Below are 21,286 nucleotides of genomic sequence, written 5' to 3'. Positions count from 1 at the left end.
TTCATGTTGTTGTCTCGTTGCTTTGCTTGTTTCCGGTTTGTATAGTCAGAAGACACAACGTCTCTCAGCTACACAGCGACTGGCCTCAAGCCAAATACCATGTATGAGTTCTCAGTCATGGTGACAAAGAACAGAAGGTCAAGCACGTGGAGCATGACTGCACACGCCACCACCTACGAAGCTGGTATGTGAGGAGACACTGTCCTCAAAGGCCCGTGCTTGGCCTGCGCATCAGTGCTCGTTAACTGTGTGGAAATTGAGACAGAGAGTTAGTGTGGACTCAAAAGTGTACTTTGTCCTCTGTGAAATAATGTGTCATGTCCAATTCACAGCACTTCTCCACCTCATAGCATTCTTCTTGTCCTGTAAGACGGAGAACTTTTCAATACATTAAAACAGTCTGGTTGCATGATTAATGAAATCTCAGTGATTTTCAGAGTGAGTTCTCTAGAACATTAATGGTGGTAACTGAATATGAATTCTTCTCTCTGGGATAATGTAATACACAGGAATCTAGCTAGTTAGTGAAAGCTCTCTGGATCAAGAGTGGCTTTGAACAACAGTCCTGATAAGTATTGGGTAATTTGAGACAATGTAAAACATTACAATTTTAGCCTCCTGGATATTTATTCTAATTACAACAGCTGGAAGAGAAAGTAGTTTTTGCTTGGCCTTGATCATGCTTTGGAAACAGTATAAAATAATGAGAACCCTTTATGCACTTTGAGAGAGATCAAAAGCATGCACCCCATCCACTTAGTCACCTCTCTAGTCATAACAGTAACTACTTTTAACTGATTTCATATTGTTTGTGTGTGACAGACACTAAACATTTTCCAATTTTAATATTATGCCAATAAAGTTGTTACTTGAATACAATTCTGTTTTTTCACTAGAATTTGACCCTTGGTTTTACAACTTTAATGCCATTAAAATTATTACCTTAATTTTTAGAGTTCTATATTTTGTAGGTACTTATGTCTATAAAAATCATTCTATATAGTCTCATTTTAGCATCTTCTCTTTCAGTTTATTATTCTCCATTACTAAGGTTTTCTCTATTAATTCTGACTAAGATTACAATGTCTGTATTTTCCTACAAAAGTTAGGACCAGCCAAGTGTGTTGCTACTACCAGGACAATAAAATATCACCCTCCCACCTTCCTTTTATTCCAAAGGGGAGGATTGGAATCAAATAAAAACTTGAAAAATTTAAAAAAAAATAAAAAAGCAACACCTGATGTGACTTGACTGAAAGAATTATCATTTCACCTGAAATCCATTTTATCATTCATAAACATAAAATGAACACCTGGATCTTGCTTGCAAAATGCACCCTAAATTTTTCTAATCAACTACCTAGCCCTGTAGAGGCACCAATGGTGTGTCCCAATAGAGCCAAAATTAAAAATTACTAAGATTGAGGCTTGTGGTTAGTAGAAACTGTGATTGTCCACTCGGATAATGATCTGAACAAAGGTGTGACTAGCATGTGGCGGAGATCGCGAGGCTGGTGATGAGAACAAAGAAATAATGCGCAAGTGTCAGCAGCTTCTGTAACTGTGAGCAGGAAACAAGGCGGGTGGACTAACTCGGGGGTCTGCTTTAATTCTGAAATCAAATATAGACTCTAGGACTTCACTGCCACAGGCTGAAGTGGCTCACAGTAAACATAAAGGTGACTGAGAAGATTTTAAGTTAAAATATTTCATTCTGTCTTTTATTCTGGTTTGCTTAATTAAAATTAAAAAATAGCAGCCGAAGGAACCAGCCACAGCTATCGGCGACCATAGCTCCCTTCGTGGTGTTCCAACCTAGCATTCTGAAACGCCATGACTGCCTTCGTCTTCGTATCAGTTAATACTCAACCATTCAGGAGATAAAGCCTTAAGGTTATGTCCTAAGATAGGTGACAAAAGAGCTAAAGGAAAGATTGTTCAAAGATCCTAAATTATAAATTTGTATAGCTATCATGCTCATGTGGCCCATAGTATTTTTCTCCAAAAGAAAATTGGATGTTTCTTGGAAAGGAAGAGGGACAGAAGAACATTGGTGATTCCAACAATAAAAGCCTGGTGTAATATCTGTGTCTCTAATCTTCTACTTCTGCCCATGCACAGAATGTAAAAACGGAAATCCATGTACATTTGATTAACCAAAGATATGGAAGGGACTTGTTCATCTTCTAAGGCAAAGTATAAATAGTCCATTTGTAACTTACAGGCCCTGCCACAGGTACTAGGTATAAAAGTTAAAGAGATTACAAGCCTCTATATTAGGAAGAATTAAAGTCATCTTTAAAAAGGGAAATATAGAGAGGAACAATGGAGGATTGCAGTCACCAATCTTGGGATATATTGAAACTGTAGGAGACAGCATAAAGTACAAATTTACTCTGGAAAAATAAGGAAAAGTTTGACCAGAAAAGAAATGAGTACTCAAGCCCCGGGGGATCATTAAGTACTAGTGTAGACCTTGGCAGACATTAAACCCATTTCTTTCCCACATTCTTGGGGGAAATGTGCAGCTCATAGAGAGCTTTTAAATACTTGAGCCACTAAATCTATTACCAAAATTTCTATTCATCATCCACACAGCTAGAATAAAGACATGTACACACCCAAAACATATAAACACATGACTTAGAAGGTTGGTATTTTCAGTAACCACCTTCTCAGTAAATTACTATGCATTACAGAACAAATTGAAGAATTGTGTTGGTGGTAGTGGTGTTGGTGTCTTTACCTTTTTTAAATACCACAGCTGACTGGCGAAATAACTTAATCACCGCCCCTTGTCTATTTTCTAAATAAACATTAATTTGAATTTTAAGTCAGGAAAGAATATTTTGATGGTTAATATCCCTTAACTCCCCTTATAATTTACAACTTCTTTTATATGCTTTATATAATATCTAAATCGATTTCTGACTATATCTAATCTTTCTATTCATGGGATACAAAATATTATGAATGAAATGTTTAAGAAAATAATCCTTTTGTAAGATGCCATTACCTCTGATATTTTGCTAGAAATACTTGCTGCCTCTTGACATATGTGTTCTTCTCCTCCATCTTGCCCCTCCCCTTTCCTTTCTTCTCATTCTCCTCTTCTCCCGTTTTGGTCCATTGTCTTCGCCATGTTTCTTCAAAAATTTAAATACGTTCAGAGCATTGACAACGTATCCAAATGAACTTAACTTTGGATCAATTAGAGTCTCAGTGGCCTTTGAGGAAAACATGGCAGATAAGTATGTTTTGCACCTTTCCTACGTATCAATACGTAGGAAGATATTCTGGTAGTGCCATACAGCTATACTGACTTACCCTACATACCATTTAGAAAAACCAAGGAGGATAGAATGAAAATGATTTCAAGCAGAGATCAAGTTCTAACTCTCTTATTCACTGGAGTCCTATTTGGAAGCCAGAAAATTCTTGCAGAAAACAAAGAGACTAGATATCTGAGAATCTTACTGTGTCAAATTAATGATAAAAAGGAAACTGCAGATAAGGCGCTTGAAGCACTGCTTGCTGCTTAGAAGAAAAACTGTCTTCAAAGGGGTTATAAACGACAGCAAAAATCCTGAAGATGTGGGATTGGCTGGGCACATTTGGTCCTACTTTGAAATATATTTACACTTTATTTTGCACAATGTTTAAAAGAAATAGATCTGAAGTGGGCGGGGTTTCTTGCTCTCTTATTTTGTTTTTGCCACATTGAAGCAAAAACGCTTTTATATTAAAATGCCTTTTCTATTTTTGATTTTCAATTTCTGTTCTCACTTAGAAAATATTTACCATACCATTGAAGATACAAGAAGATTTGACCTATTTTATTTTTTGCCTGTTTGTTTTTCTTCCTCTCTCTTGTATTATTTTTTTCGTGGAATTTGGTCAGTTTTTCTTTTCTTCAATTATAAACTACGATTGCAATAGTGTCCTTAATGGAAGGCATGTGCTTTCTCAGTTCACTGGCCACACATTTTCTATATACATACATGAGTGTGAGTTCACTTAACACTCTCTCTTGCATTCTTCGCTCAGTATTTCCTCTCTACACTCACACCTTTGGAAGACATTCAACTTCCATCCGTTCTACACCTTGACTTGTATGATTCCAATAGTTGTGACTAATTGTTCCTCTCTGCACTCACACCTTTAGAAGACATTCAGCATCCATGGTAAACTATCAATTCTACACCTTGACTTGTATGATTCCAATAGCTGTGACTAATTGTAAAAGGCAAAATAAGCATGATCTACTTAGTGATAGAGCCTGATTGTTAACCTCAAGACAAAGTGCCCTCCAGTGTCTCTTGTTTTCCACCACCAATTACAAGACCCTGTCTCTGTCTCATCTCACAGCCCCAACTTCTGCTCCCAAGGATTTGACAGTCATTACTCGTGAGGGGAAGCCTCGTGCTGTCATTGTGAGCTGGCAGCCTCCCTTGGAAGCCAATGGGAAAATCACCGGTAAGCATCAAGCTTTCTCTCCCAACCTTGCCCCATCTTGACCTTTGTTGCTTACAGTTGCTGCCTTCACAGCTGTTCTTGCCTCTGTGTGGGGAGTGTCTATCTCAGCATCTTGGTTCATAGCCTCATCTCTTCTGACTGGCTTTTCTTGTTCCCCCCTGAAGGAGTAGTTCTCTAAAAGGTTCATACAGGTACACACATATGCATAGTCATATTCAGTTTCTGTGTGGAAGATGGACATTTTAATTAGGATAGGCATTTTGTGTTTTTCATATGGACCATTAAGACAAGCATCTATGGAGTGTCTGTGTATGTATGAATGGCTAAAAGGAGTCTGGTTGGTTGAGAATTACAGAATATAAGGGATTTCTAATGGCCTTATATTTTTGTGCATCACATGAAGGAAGTTTGTCTTGTGATTTTTAACTTCTCATTTAGCTTTTAGCTTCATTCTTTAATAATGAGGTTTGGGAAATGATTAATATTGACTTTCAAATTTTGAACATAATGATTATTTCACAGTCACAGATTTTATTTTACCAAATATTTCTGATAACAAAAAAATGCCTAATTAAAGCATCCATTAAGAGCCCCTGATGTTAATTTAGTATTTTTTAAAAAAACATAATGGAATTCTATTACAGAGTTTGCCTTCTCTATTCATTTTAGATTAATTTAGGATTTTAGTAGCTATCTCCATAGAATTAACTTAGCACAAAAAAAAATCATACAGCTCAAAATGTGCACATTATAGCTCTGGCCTCACTGATAGCTCCACGAAGTAGAACCACTGGATTAGGAATTTAAAAGGTTGTCTCCTGTCATCTACATGTACATACAAGAGGTATATGGCAGTGCCACACACAGCAGTGGCTGAGTCCTTCTATGATGCAGACAAACCAGGAATACGCAGTTTCAGATGGCAAATTCAGTTCACAAGCTATTCTGTGATTTTTGCAAAATTAAAAGATAATGTGATGTTTTAACTGTGACTGAAATTCAAGTTGAAGTTTTGTTTTGTTTAGGAAATGGCTCTTAGTGTAATAACAATCAGAATTTTCATATGAGCTGATCAATATGAAGCAGAGCATAAACATAAAATCCCTCCCCTCGGAGCACATGCGCTCTCTTGTCAGCGCGCCAGGCCTCTGAAAAATCAGGCTGATACAGTCCATTTTTCTGTCTCATTTCTTGGTGTTCTGGTCGACTTTCACTGGTTCCATTTCAGTACTTTCTCAGCCATTGATTCATTTATATTTTATTTCATTATATACAGTTATGAATAGACATAAGTCAAAAATGATATTTTAAGAAGTAAAAACAGAAATTTTCTAAATAGAAACAAGGTATGATAGAAACTATGCATAGTGGAGGAAGAAATTAGTCGTATTTTCCCACTACTGTGCGATTTACTCTTCACTCAAATCTTCATTCAACCCGTCAAAGTAAACAACAGAATGCGTTTTCAACTCTAAAAAAGAAAGCCTGAATTCTGCTTTTCTCATGTAAAAGTAAGAATTCTAGCCAATATTAAGAAATCTCCTCTTCTATTATAAATCTTAGCCCATGCTAGGTTCTAAAGATGGACTTGAAGGCATCTATATATATATATATATATATATATATATATATATATATATATATAATGGGTTCCATCTTCCCAATGTAATCACATTGGATGAGTTTCCTTTGATTTACACACACACACACACACACACACACACGCACGCACACGCATACACACATGCATGCATGAGCATACACACACACTCACACACACACACACACATACACACACACACACACAACAGTTAAAGTATCAGAGACCAAAAAAGACAATTCATTTATTAAAGCAAAATTGCGATGCATTGTATTTGATTCAGTGAGAAGGAAAGATAAGAAGCCTTGAGGGAGTATAAGGAATAGGAAAGAGGAAAAGTAGGGCAAGGATTGTGAATATAATCCTGAGGTAGTATACACATGCAAGAAAACACCACAACAAAAACACATATACATGTACACTCACATGTACATGTAATTTTAATTTTTCAATAAGAGTAATTGTAAATGCACATGAAAGCCAAGCAGTGAGCACCATATTCCTGGGCACTATACTTACTGGTCCCTCTTACGGTTATGCTTTATGCTATGTTATGGGAATTTTTTACCTACCCAGGTGCATTGTGTACATGCATATATTTACACATGCATAAACAGGCCATCACTTACAATGAATATTTATAAAGATCAATATAATAAAATGAGACAAAATATTCATAGTTTCTGTTTCTTTTTTGCTCATATTTTCTTTTTTTACTTAAAAGTTTAGTTTTTCATACACTATATACATAGTATTCTTTCACCTCTCCCAACTACTCTTGGATGCTTCTGTCCAAGTTCATGTACCCCCCTCTCTTTCTCTCTCTCTCTCTCTCTCTCTCTCTCTCTCTCTCTCTCTCTCTCTCTCTCTCTTCTATATATCTGATATTTGAATATTTCTGAGGAGATGTAAAACTCAGTGTGAAAACTTAAATTTGGCAAATTCAGACGGGAGCAAGAGGGACTCGATAGCATTTCAAAGGAAAGCAGGGCGCTTTAAGAACGTGATACATAAGACTCTGAAAATCAGCGATGCTTTTTCACAAGATATCCTACCTACGTTCGATAAGACTACTGCTCAGCTATACATATCACATAAGGCGATGTGGTTTGTGGCACACGCATAAATAAGACAACCATAAGTTACCGTGCTGCTCGTGTTAGAGTAGCATTCCCCTAAACATAGAACTAAAGCCCTCCAATGATAGCTACTAATATTTGAGGTAACAACTATGCCATCTTTAGCTCAGGGTTGTGTATCTGCCTGCCTAAGGTGGAACGGAAGAAACACTGCTGGAAGGCACTGTGTAGAGAATCTCACCCCAGCTCCTTTCCAAACAGCTTCGTTATTTGTGAAAGGACCACCCCACAGGCCCTCCTATCGTCCCAGGGCCATTACAATAATAAAATATGACTGTTCAGGTGCATGGTATTCTAAATATGTGCAGCATTTTATACTTTCCAATGAATCTTTATTATTTAAGCACAGCTAAAATAAATACTCCTTTTTTTCTTTATTGGGCTGCCATGAATATTATGCAAACATGTTATCTCCATTCTACATTTTTCATAATATTAATGTATTAGAGAAAACATAATCTGGATTTATAGGTAGGAAAAGCAGTGATTTTTAAAATATGACAGATAAGGTTTTTCTAACGACCTACTCCATGTTCTTATTCTGTGCACTGAAACAATTACTATCTAAATCTCGCAATATTTTAAAAAAAAAAACAGCTGCTGCTAGCAAAACTGAATGCTGCAGTTTATAGAATGTGGACATATACTAATGATTAAAAATTATAGTTCAGAAAAGTGTGTGCTTGAAAGGAGAGCTACAGTATGCATTCTGTATACCAAACAGCGTCACACTTGTCTCTTTGTACAGCTTACATCTTGTTTTATACCTTGGACAAGAATATACCCATCGATGACTGGATTATGGAGACTATCAGCGGTGACCGGCTTACCCATCAGATCATGGATCTGAGCCTGGACACTATGTATTACTTTCGAATTCAAGCACGGAACGCTAAAGGCGTGGGGCCCCTCTCGGATCCCATCCTCTTCAGGACTTTGAAAGGTTTGAACTATGTCACCTTCCTCCTCTCCTCTTTCTCTTTGTGGATGGTCATAGAATCACTCTATAGTCTCTGTTAGAAAAAAAGCCCCAAATATTTTTAATGTTTGGGCAAAAATACCCGTAATGGGCATGCAAAGCCAATTAAAATGTTACTTTTACCAATTCCGAAGAATATGTACTGTACTATTTTGCACAAAAATAAAAAAAAAAATAGATTGACCACCAAAAAAACTCAACATGTCAAAGCAACAGTTATTTTTTATCACATTTTTATGGCATCAACACCAGACATAATTATTTTGAGTTATTTATTTATAGCTCTCTGACATTTATATTGATTTCATGTATACTACTTTTATTTGATATACAATAAATCCTTTGGATCTTTATATTTAAGAGAATAAAATAGATGAATTGAGTTATGTCTATGGATTAAAATTGCCAACTTTACTTCCTTTCAATAACAATCATTGTTCTATATTAAAAGAAAGCTTTAATAAGGTAAGCAAACCATTTTCAGAAAATACATGTGATTGACATATTGAGAACACACAAACAAAAAAGGGAAATTTTTTAATATGACGATTTGATGAAAACCCACAATCCTGTAAATATATCTATATATGTATATGTGTGTGCATGTGTGCGTGCATGTGTGTATGTGAACATGTAAACTCAATTTGAAAACAGTTAATATCTGTATAGAAAATACTGAGTTCAAGTACTGATTATGTAAAACATCCTTATTCTTTTAGAGTCTGATAATATTTTTCTACACAATAAAATGATTACGAGAGTCTCAGTTAATGATGGAAAAAGAATTTGCATATCCCATAGCTGATATTTGCACACACACACCTATATCTATATCTATATCTATATCTATATCTATATCTATATCTATATCTATATCTATATCTATATCTATATCTATATCTATATCTATATCTATATCTATATCTATATCTATATCTATATCTATATCTATACAGTGATGCTGTTTTATTCTTGGGTCTTACATATATAACTATATTATGGATATCTGCCTTTCAGAAAAATGAATTCATGAGAGACCTTCGTGATGTACATTGCTGCCAACTTCTTTGCTGTACTTAAAGGAAGGTCTTAGAATAACTGCATGGTCTGTTTGTGAGTTGGGAAGATATGCTAATACACAGTGGACTTTTGAATTCTCATGAGTGAGCTATTCAAAAGCTGGATTTTGTTAGCAGCTTACCTGAAATCTTGCCAAAAAACACACAAGCCAGCATTCATCCTAAGCCTGTGTGACAGTTCCCGATGTCACACTAGTAGTCAGGAGGGAGGTGAGGTAGAAATGAGCTAGCTTTTACCCAGGTTTTTAGGACATCATGTCCAATACAGGTTTTGCTTCGTGAGCAATTGAAAAGCAGCCAGCGGTACATTTCCTAGAAGCATGGAATTTAACCAGATAATGTTCGCAAATGCCTACACTTCATCTATAGGCACGTGCCAAGTTAATTTCATGCTCGTGATGTGTGCCAGCCAAGAGATGCCAGCGAAGTTTTACGATGATTTAAGGAATCTGAATGTTTTATGTGGTAGACCAATGAGCAGTATATACCAGCCCACGCTGATAGCCATCCTGTAGGTTATTTAAGGAAGTTAATATTTCATTTGCTACTGTTTACTGCAACTGCCCTAAAAGCATCTGTAATCATTTTCTAGACTGGAGACAAGTTCCAAATTTTCTTTTATAATTGTCTACAAGATCATTATGAAGTATTAGGTCTGATACACTGATTTGACATTGTCCTTAATCATTAGGTGAATGAAGTTTTTTCACACTATGAAATGATTTTTCTTTTCATGTCTGGCAAATTTTAAATTACTCACAAACAAACAAACAAAGAAACGACACTGCCTATCTTTATTAAAGTTAAGCAAAAATGTATTTTCTATGTCCCTTTAAATGACAAATGTTTTAAGGCCAATAAATGATACATAACAAAAGATTTGATTTCTCAGTGAACTACAGCCACACCAAAGACAAAACTCATGGAATTTCTCGAACTTAAGATTTCCAGTTTCCAAAGCTTCTTGAAAACATAAGGCCTCAGTTCAACAGTATGTGAGCTTGTTTGACAGAGAGAAAGTCTGAGGAAAGTCTCCCTAGTCTATTAGCTACTGAGTAAATGTCTCACTGCAGGTCATACCCCAGGCAGGTGTCTGCAAGCCTCATGCTTTCATACGCAGGCTTTGCCACAGTAGTAGCATTTTGTACTTGAGATTTGAATTTGTCTTTTGCTATTAGCAACCAGCCAGAGGAGTCTAGGAGACTGCATATTTAATCACTGATGAATTAAAGAACATCTGTAATAAGGAAGCACATATAAATATGTGTATGATATATCTAGTTATTTCCCTGAAATTTTAATTAAAATAATATTCTGTCTTATTTTGTGGCCATATAGGAATTTGCAAATTTATACCTGCCTTCCCCATGTCCTTCACAGACTTCTATTTAGAAACTCTCACATTGTTAAAGCACAGCAAAGGGATGTTTCTGTGCATATTATGACCAGTGAAATTTACAGTGTGTTCATCTATTAGGGTTCTTTAAAGAAATAAATAAAAAGATTATGTTATACATAATAACATACTATATGTAATAATTCTCACTTATACATACAATATGTGCTATATACATGATCTCTCTCTCTCTCTCTCTCTCTCTCTCACACACACACACACACACACATACACACACACACGTGATTTATTGGAGTGGCTTACAAGTAATGACCCAACTATTTCAACCATGGCTGTCTCCTGATGGGAAATCCAAAAATGTAGTAGTTGTTCAGTCTACAAGGCTGGAAGTCTCAGATTGTCTTCAGTATATTCCAGAAGAATCATGAAGAATGGGGTTCTAATCCCAGTGAAGGAAGAGTGAGGGAAAACAGGCAAAGGGCAAGTGCTTCCTTCTTTCCCGTTTTTTAAATATAAGCTATATATGGCAGCTATTTAATCTGGAACTTCCCATTCCCACCTCAAAAGAATCAGATGTAGGGTAGGTCTTCCCACCTCAAAAGATTCATTCAAAAAACATCTCTCACAGGCGTGCCTAGACACTTGGGTTTTACTTAGTTCCAAATGTAGTCACGCTAACGACCAAGAGTAGCCATCACACCTGCAGTGCACTAGGAAAGACAGATGCTCACCACATCTGTATATACTACACGAGTTTCCTAGAGATAGAGTACCATTTCATATGCCCAGAGGAGCAGAGTGCTCAGTGATGACTTCCCAATAAAGTGTGAAATTCTCTGGGCATCCTTATTGCTATTTATAAATAGGCTTCTCCCCCATCCAGGAATAAATTACACTGAAACCTATGAGAAAATAGCTTAGAGTTCAAATTACATTTTGACAACACACGGGGAAGTTTTGGCCACATGGCGTGAACAATTACAAATTCAAATCACGAACCTCAAGTATGTAATTTATGGTAACACTTAGAATCCACTTGGTCTCTTCCATTTCTTGAAAGATAATGTTTATTAACTTCTTTATGAAACAAGGCCTGCCTTTGGAGAGGAAGCTGGCCTAGAAGCTGACGTGTAGGCTAGGTAGGATAGCATCGATACCAGGGATCTTCCCGCCTGTGTGTCTTCAGTTGTGGTGAAATGGCACAACACCCAGATAGTGAACCCCAGATAGTTAACCCCAGATAGTGAACCCCAGATAGTGAACCCCAGATAGTGAACATTTTTTTTAATTTAAAAATTGTCACACTATATCCAATGTAACTTTACTAAGAGAAAAGCAGATCTGAAGATAGTATATTTATTGAGCACATACGAAAATACCAATGACTTCAGACAATGAAAGCAATAGGATTACCAGTAAAGGAACAGTTACCGGGTGACTAGGAAATGAATTTGGCTTTATTCTTTTGGTGGGTTCTTTTTCCTGTTCTTTTTTAACATCATCCCACACATTATCATCAAACATGTCTCTCTACCAGGTATAAAGTGCGACTTAGAACAGCTTTCTGAGTGTGTCCTGCTCTCAGTGCTCCCAAACATGCATACTTCCCAGGTTGTAACATTTTGCCTCCTTATTGCTGGAAGACTGGCACACTGGTTCTGACGACACAGTGTATTCCTTAACGGGCTACAGACCTTTGTTTAAAATCCTGCTCATTTGTCCCTGAATAAGGTGGTGCAAGCCTCAGCACTCAGGAAGCAGAGGCAAATGGATATCCGTGACTTTGAGGACAGCCTGGTCCATGGAGTGACTTCCAGGAGAGACTTTGCCTCAGAGCAAAATAAAACAAGAGTACCTTGATTCACTGTGCAGAGTATATGTAATGAAACGACCTGTCAAAAATTAAACAAAAACATCAACCAACAGCCAACCCTAAATATTTGCTATAGGTTATTTTTTTTCAAACAACTGTAATTGATCAGCAGCGACAGTGGTCCACAGAATGAATGGATGTCTATGATGTACACTACTGTGTATCTGTCTAGCTGTAAATTTCAATGAAGTGTGTACAAGAAGCAAGTGAGCTCTTGCACACGAGTTAATGAAATAAGTCTTAAACCCACAAAATTTGAAGAAATCCGTGTATGCATTAAGTAATTACAATGGATGGAGACTTACAAAAAAAGTAAACTGGCCAAAAATTTCCTAAGACTTCTGTGAGAACCATGAAAGTATTAAAGTAGTATAAATGTCATTTGTTTAAGGAAATGAAGTCAGATTTTAAGAATTTTGGAGATGACTTATTCATTTATAAAATAATCTGTGATTTTTTTTCACTACTCTTTTGCAATTGTGAACAAATCAAGAGCCAACTTAACCACATCAAAGAGCAAGTAGCACAGCCATCCCCCAAGTACACATACTATATATGTACAGAAATATATATATTTCTTCATATTAATATAATAATTAGCTCCCACAATTTACTTAGAGTAAACATAATTGGTAGCACCCCCAATTCATTTTACTACCAATCCCTTTTTAGTTAAAATTGTGAAATGAGTTTATATTTTGAAAATCACGACAGCTACCTTTTAGGACATATTTACTCAGCAAAAACATTATTTTCAGGGGTTCACCACCTCTGACTGATTATCCAGAAAAAAAAAGGAAAGAAAAAGAAAAAGAAATGATGACAAACTTTTGGACACAGCAAGTCAGATTTCTCACACGCTACTCTAAATAGTAATATTAATTTTTTTCTCTCTTACAGTGGAACACCCTGACAAAATGGCTAATGACCAAGGTACAGTGGCATCGTCTATTGCCGTCTTCTTTCGAGCGCTTGTAGCTATCGCAAGTGTCAATCATTACTTTGTTTTCCTCCTCTCACCTGTGCCATACACCTGATGGGGCAGGCGCTGGCATGATTAATCTCGTTAATGAAGTTCTGCTTGGCTGAAGCTGCGGGTCTGAGAGGGAAGATGTAAATTTCCTTGAGAGGAAATTGTTTTGTCTCTATTCTGAAGGACCAATTAAAATGTCAAGCTTCTTTGTATGAAATAAATTTTTAGTCTCTGTCTGCGCTTCTGAATAATTCACATTAAGTATAATTAAGCTCAGCATAATTTTCAGGCTGCTCTCGCACCCTTTCCTGAGCCGTGGATTAAAGTTCTGCCGTGCTACATAAATCATGTGTGCTTCCCCTCCTGCAGTGGGATTCTTAGAATAAATAAAAGCAAAGAGGAGTTAACTTTTTAGGGCATTATCACTGTTTATTTTGCAGCCCAGAGTCCTTCAGCTCATGGGTCAGAGATCAGGTGATGGTAGAATGTAAAATATTTTAAAATACCTCTCTCTCTCTCTCTCTCTCTCTCTCTCTCTCTCTCTGTCTCATTACTAAAAGCTGATTGAAACCCAGGAATGGCTTCACACAATGAAAAATGGAGATAAATACAAATTATCCTTCCAAAGTAGGGAAGAATTTCCTATTAACATAATTTGTAGACCGATTGATAAATTAGTGTTACATTATCTTTACACCAAAGACAGGAAAGACAGTTGATAGAATTCTAAGCAAGAAAAGGAGAGTTGGTGAGTTTCGTGGGGCTGGGGAGAGGGGTTCCATTCTTTTCCTAGAAGCTTGGGATTCCTTGAAACTGTTTGTGTCCCTGTTGTGCTTTCGGGGTCTACAGTATTTTGTCCCTTTCTTTGCACATCAGAATGGGCCATCAGCATAACCCACCTTCTCTGAGTGTCCCAAGCAACAAGTTGTGAGGTTAAAGAAGTGTTCTTTGTAACGGCAGCTCTGTCTAACAGATGGTGACCATCTGCGTGTTACTTTTACTAATGGCAGAGCATTCCCACCATGACTAGTGTTTTTCTCCCTATAGATAGATCCTGCCTATGTTTGTTCTGTTTTTCTGGGTTCTTTTGGAACATTTCTATTTAATACAACATGACTATAATTTCATATGGAATAATAGAAGGGATATTCTAGAAATGTCTACCCAAAGTCAAGATTTCCATAAATGAGTGTCAGTACTCCTCATTGTTTCTAGGGAGGGTGGAGGGGGATTGAATAGCTTTAATAGTGTTCATGGTGATAATATCACTTAGCATATTTTTCCTAAGTAAATGAAGTGCTAGAGCTGACAAACACAAACCCAGAACAATTAGTTATAGCCTCTCTAATTGTATAGTTATGAGATGATTAAAATTGCCTCACATAATATTCTTTTCTGAAGAAAATTTGGAATGCCCTTAGAACCCATAGACCAAGAACTCTTAAAATTTATTTGTACTTGAACCATATATATATATATATACATATATATATATTGGATATACATTTTTGTCGTTATTTTATATATATTCATATGTATTTCATATTTATTCTTATATTCATATATATGAAATAAGAATATATATACAATTTATTGTCCTGACTGTGTGGAACACTCTAAAACATTATATCAATAAAGTACAGAATACCTTGAAATTCATTTGTCCATGGTGAGAAGTGGGGTAATTTAGGAAAACTGTAAATATTCCCAATTAATAGAAATTTATTGAATAATTTGACTACCTGTTACATTAGCCACTTACATAATACAACATCCCAAATCCTGAATCTTCTTAGAGTCTAACTTACTTTGTTTTCTAATTAGTTCTTAGTTAGTTTTTTTGCTTACTATTTTTACATATTTTTAATGTATTTTTTCTGGAGATCAATCCTAGGATCTCATAGGTGGCAAGGCCATGCCTGTCCACTGTAGTATGCACCTACTTTTTTGCTTCCTATTATGTCAAACAATCCGATACATATTTGGTTATTTAAATAAATAAGTGATTCCCCACCTTTCAGACCAGATTGCCTCTAGTTGTCATTGAGTCTCATTCACATTTTCCCAAACTCAGTGAAATCAGGTCAGTTGCTAGAAGTAAAGGGACCCCCAGTTTTATTGTCCTGGTGTAGTCCATAGATATACTTATTCATGTGGTTTTTTTACCCATTAATTATTACTTAGAAATATTCTTCCACACATGCTGCTTGGTGCAATTTCAAACACAGTCAAGTTGAAAAGCGTAACACTTTATATCACTTTCACTCACATCCCTCATTAAACTGAAAGGATTGGGGAAGCTAAGTTAGTGATGGTGGTATCATCAGATTCTTACAGAGACAGCACATTAAATGTGTTGGCCGCCAAAAGCTTGTTGTCTGCAATACCAGTCACTTGTGTAGAGGACTAAGCACTTGAGAAATATTACGCACAGATTACGGAACGTTAAGCATGATGGAAATAGTGATAGAAGGCTGTCTAAACGCACCCATTCTCGGCAAGAAGCAAAGGGGTCTAGTGGTATTTATCTTACTCACTGTTAAATGTAACTGTCTCTCTGTTAAATCCTTAAGGGGACCTGAACTTCTGATGACATAATGCTAAGCCAATCAACCTTCCTATGTGGAGTTTGGAGTCATTTACCCTCTCCCAATTGAGTGTGGCCCCTGATAGGGAACCTCACCATAGTGGACAGTACCACACTCTTGAGTATATGGGCAGCACAGCTTGTAAATTGGTGGGCTGTTTACAAAGAAGAGACTAGAAATTGTTATGGTGGAGCAGTTTACATTGGTCTGGAGGAGTTAGGGAGAGCAGAGGGTGGTAAGGTCAAAGACATATGGAATTGTCCAAAAAAAAAAAAAAAAAGAAAAGAAAGAAAAAAAAACCCTCACTCTTAAAGAAAATTAGGTAGTTTAAATCAGGGTTACCCTGGCAATATGAGTCCTAAATAGAGAGGCAGGAAATTGAGTTGTAAAAGGAAAGTTGTAAGAAAAGTTTTGATTATTGTTAAAAAAATACTCTGTCATTTTCTTGTCACAGTTACTTGTTTTTGGAACCTAAGACCTATTATGAAGAACATAAGAAGAAAAAAACCTTTTTAGAATAAGAATGATTTTCCTGAGAGCAGAGGAGTGGCTTTCTTCAAAGTAATAGTTAGAATTGTATGAAAATTATAAATAGCATAGTATCAGTATATCAGTAGATTTTTGTCCAGTGTTTTCTCCAGTTCAATCCTGATCTGCTTTGTAATTAATTCCTTTCCTCTGAAATCCTACCTTGACTCATTTCCTAGTTAGTTCCAGGGATTTTCTGTGTTCAAGTGACCAATGTGTTTGATAGTGACTCTGAGGATTTAGTGAGTTAAGTTTTATGGAGAGAGAAAGGGAGGTAGTCACAGAGACTCCAGGATGTGTGTGCCAACGAGAGACAAGAGCCACATTACATCTCTACGTGGGTGTGTGGAATGCTTAATTGAACTCTGTGAGGCCTTTCCAACGAGTACAATTTTAAGAATGGATCGTTGATTCATTTAATTCTCTTAACACTACCAAGATGGATACTCTTATTATCTCCATTTGAGCAATAAATAATCCAAAGCTTAGAAAGATGCTAAATAATTTGCCTGTAGAAAAACACAGCTACTGAGTAGCAAGGCTAAGTTACAAACCCACAGAAATCATGTTTCATGAGCCCTGCTTTTAAAACCAAAATCCAAAGAAAGTGTGTATATTCCTTCTGTTTGTGGGAAGGACCCATAGACATGGATCTGCAAAGTCATAGCATCCAAAGTTTTATTGTGCTGGTATTTTTCTAATAGGGGCCTTCCCTTTTATGTACCCATGAGTATTCTTAGGAATAAAGCAAAGACTGTCCAACTAATAATCTTGTTAATGAAAGACCAGGATTATGCTAGGCTATCTTGGTCAGCCAGTACCAAATGTTAGGTAGACTAAACATCGAAAATATGTGTCCCTCAGTTGAGGTAGAAGCCCCAGGTGAGGGTCTAGAAAACCTGACTTCTGACTATGCTCATCTTCTTTGTTTTCTCATTGATAATCCCTCATTGTGTCTTCACATGGCAGAAGACACCCTCCTAAGGTCTCTTCTTGAAAATGGCATCAATAGTATTGAATCAATTGTTTCCACTTCCAACTTTACTGAACCTTGTTTCCCACTACGCCTGAATGTAGTTGCTGCCTGTACCAGGGTATGAGCATATGGAAGACATTTCCATTTGAATGTGAGTACTAGACTCTGTATTAAGAAACACTATTCTCTCCACTTGGACACTAAACCGTCTGAAGCTTATTTATATGCTGGGAAATAACTCTAAGGTTGTAGTGAGTTAAGCTTCTAGTAGAGGGGAAGGAAAGCAGTGGCAGACCATGTAAAGTATATGCAGAGGTTAGACAGGAGCCACACCAAAGCTCTGTGTGTGTGGTGGACGGGGGGAAGGCATGACTCTACGAACTCACCAAGCCTCATACTCATATTGCAGCAGGAACATGAGTCACTTCTTCACTAATTATCCTTCTAGCTTATAGACCAAGAAAATAAACCCTTTGCCCCAATCCACAGAGATTGTCTTTGGCAATGGTGGAAGCCAAATGTTTCTCTCTGACTCCACAGTGTCTAGCATATTGCTGCTAAAAGCATGGAAATTTTATTTCTCTGAAAGAAGATTAAACCTTAGAGCTTCCTATGACTACTTTTAAGGGTTTCGCTTCCCATTTCCAAGGGTGGACCCAAATCTGTGCTGACTACGTATAAAATTTTTCCATGGGCTGGATCTAGGCCCCCTACACGTATATAGCAGATAAGCAGCTTGTTCTTCATGTCGGTCCCCTAACAATTAAAGCAGGGGCTGTCTCTGACTCTGTTGCTTCCCTTTGGATTCATTTCCCGTGGCTGGGGTGCACTGCCTGGCTTCAGTGGAAGACAATACACCTAGCCAGGCAACTCGATGGTTCAAGATCAGTAATAGGATGCAGGACAGAAGCAGACTCTCCCAGATACTTTCTGCCTGGCTGAGTGTCTGGCCTTCTGTTATTCTCAAGGATGAGCGATGCGATGGCAACATGTCTGCAAGATGCTTAGGGAAACGGTGAAATCAATTTTGAGAGCCAGAACTGTGAACAGGCTAGGCAGCAACTCTACCACAAAGATAAACTCTGAGGCTTGAGGTCATACTTAAAAAGAATGGTGCTTATTTGCTTTGCTGATAATTGGCTGAAGATTGCTTTCCAAGTCAAGGAACCTAACTAGATGGTTAAAAAGTTAAAATAAAATAAAATCAGTCTGACTATGATATTTTGTGTATGTCCATGCCTAACCAGTGTGATGACAGATGGTAGGATATGCTAGATGTCATGGTAGAATGGCAATACTAGAGTGACTTAGAGTGGGTAGAAACTTACCTATATAGAGTACAAAGAAAGTGCTCACTCCCTGGACTGTCTCTGATTCTCCGTCGCCTGGGAGAGCACGGCTTAAGTCACTCAGCCTAGAGAAATGAGATCTGGAAGCTAGTTTGCAGGTTCATATTAAGAAGAATCATCTGAAGTGAGTTTCAATTTAAGGATAGGAGGACGAGCTCCTCAGAACCTTAACAATTATTGATTAGTCTCCCGGGTTTGCTGTAGTCCCTCACTGTGCTCTGAGATTGGAATGACATCAGAGCCCTTAAATTCCAGCCCAGCCCTAACACTGGGACTTTCAGTGTGACTGTGGGGATGAGAATTACCGTCCCTCAGCATCTCCATCTGGAAAATGGTGTGTTACACCATTATCTTTATTGTGTTACAAATTATCTTTAAGGCTCCCACATTTGTGTACTGATATCAGAACTTTTCTTAAAAATCTGAGAACAACTTTGCATAATAAAAAATTATGAATAGATTTCTCACAGTGATTTTTACAGAAGTTAGCTGATCTAGTTCTCACAACTTCAGAGTTAGATAAAATCACATAAGGAGGACCTAAGTCTTAATCAATTGTTCACAGGCTATTACTGGTTTGATAAGGATACATGCCCAAGTTCCCTGGGACTCTTAACACCACTGTGTGGTTTATAGAAATGCAATCAATCTGTTGAATCTAGCTTTGCTATCAAGAGTATGAAACCTAGTGACATTACTGTAAGTTCATCTCCTTTGAAAGACTCCGTTTCTCTCAACAGGAGTATTCTTGTAAAGTTCTTGACTCTACACCTGTCATTTTGCACCTCAACTGTCCTAATCTCATGGATAAACATAGTCTTGTTTCAAATTTCAGGCAACTAGGATTCTCAAGGCAGTGTAGCCAAGCTTTGAATTTAGTTAATGTAATAAGGGTTCAAATTACAACAGCCAGGCTTCTGTTTGAAAAATTGAAACCTTTCACACCTTCTGAGGGGAGCAGTCTAATTGAAAATTAAAGCCTCTTTCTACCTTATTATTGTGAATAGCTTCGATCCAGTCTATTATTCAACCACTTGCTACACGCACTTGAAAATGCTATTCTCACCTGTGTTTTTCCCAGGTTCAAAATTTGGCAATTCTGTAAATTATGAGTGGTGAGGAGGAGAAGGTAGAAAATGAGTAATGTGCTTTTAATAGAGTGTTAAGTGTCTGTCATGTTCCCAGCAAGCAATCAAGGAGCTGGCTAAGTCAACCTCTCAGAAGTTTTTTTGTTCTAATAGGGAACTTTGGAAGAATGAAACATACTCAGTGCCCATAGGGATTGATTTGATCCGTGTAGATTTTTAACCTTCTCAGAGTGCTAGGCAGGCATTTTGTTTAAAGGACCTCAAGCAATAATTCTGCTGGCATAGGCTCTTCTAATGATACCTCCTGTACCATTAACTCCCTTGGTTCTTTTTGAGAGGTCTCTTGGTGGCTCTGACGGCCTGTTTCTATCAGTTCTACATGATGTATCTTTGGCATTTTTTTGTTTTATTCCCATGAAGAATCTTTTCATTTAATTTTTTATTTTTAAAATAAAAATACCTTTCTCCTTTCTCTTTCCTTCTTCTACACCCAGCATAAACCCCAACTTGCCTTCAAATCTTCAAATTCCTAAGCACATTTCATTACATTTCATTATTTTTATTACATGCAAATGTATATATATATATATATATATATATATATATATATATATATATATTCCTAACTATAACATGTTTCATCTGTATAATGTTCTCTGTATGTGTGTTTCCAGGGCTGACTCTTAGGCACAGGAAAATCAGTTAATGTGCTCTTCCCTTGGGAAGGCCACTCTCCCACTCCCAACTCTCCCCATTTGCCTGGTACTTTGTGGACAGTTGAGGCCTTGTGGGCTTTCTCTTCCAAGCTGAAATGTGCATTAGTCCTTGCTCAGCTCGTGATTCGTACCTCATGTTCGTGAAACTTCATGAGTATAGTCTGATGTTACTAAGACAGATTCCCACAGCAAACTCTTTTTTGCCTTGGCTCTGACAATCTTTCTGCCCCCTCTTTAGCAGTGTTCTTTGAGCCTTGGTTTCAGGACTGTTTTGCAGATGTACGACTGGGACTGGGCTCCAAAGATCTAGAGTTTGATTGAGTGTAGTTTTCTATAATGGCCATTGTGTATTATGAAAAGATCAAGAATTGCATTTTCTAACTTGATGGCCAGACTATTTCTCACACACGCTGAAGTCTAGTCATAAAATCAAAAAAGCACAAGCTATTGGTTCTATTCTTTCACCCTGGCCAATATTTTCTCTCTCGAAAAAGTAAATCCAAGTCCCTCTTCCTTTAAGATTTTCCCCTAATTCTATTTAATCCAATATCTTTCATTGCCCTAT

The 21,286-nt window shown here is 37.1% G+C and overlaps 1 protein-coding gene across 9 annotated transcripts in view; it reads left to right on the top strand.

Moving 5' to 3' along the window:
• Dcc (DCC netrin 1 receptor) overlaps nucleotides 1-21,286 on the top strand; it is a 1,103,888-nt gene that overhangs the window by 985,835 nt on the left and 96,767 nt on the right. For 7 of the 9 annotated variants that reach the window (XM_008772087.4, XM_063277120.1, XM_063277119.1 and 4 more), the window contains 4 exons: nucleotides 46-184; nucleotides 4,369-4,476; nucleotides 7,964-8,158; nucleotides 13,404-13,436. In XM_008772087.4, the coding sequence (XP_008770309.2) occupies nucleotides 46-184; nucleotides 4,369-4,476; nucleotides 7,964-8,158; nucleotides 13,404-13,436 (475 nt within the window). The remainder of the gene's footprint in view (nucleotides 1-45; nucleotides 185-4,368; nucleotides 4,477-7,963; nucleotides 8,159-13,403; nucleotides 13,437-21,286) is intronic. The other 2 variants (XM_063277121.1, XM_063277122.1) reach the window with 2 other exon arrangements.

This window comes from Rattus norvegicus, chromosome 18 (genome assembly GCF_036323735.1).
Source record: "Rattus norvegicus strain BN/NHsdMcwi chromosome 18, GRCr8, whole genome shotgun sequence".
NCBI classification, from domain to species: Eukaryota; Metazoa; Chordata; class Mammalia; order Rodentia; family Muridae; genus Rattus; species Rattus norvegicus.
This window is presented reverse-complemented; position numbering and strand designations above follow the sequence as displayed.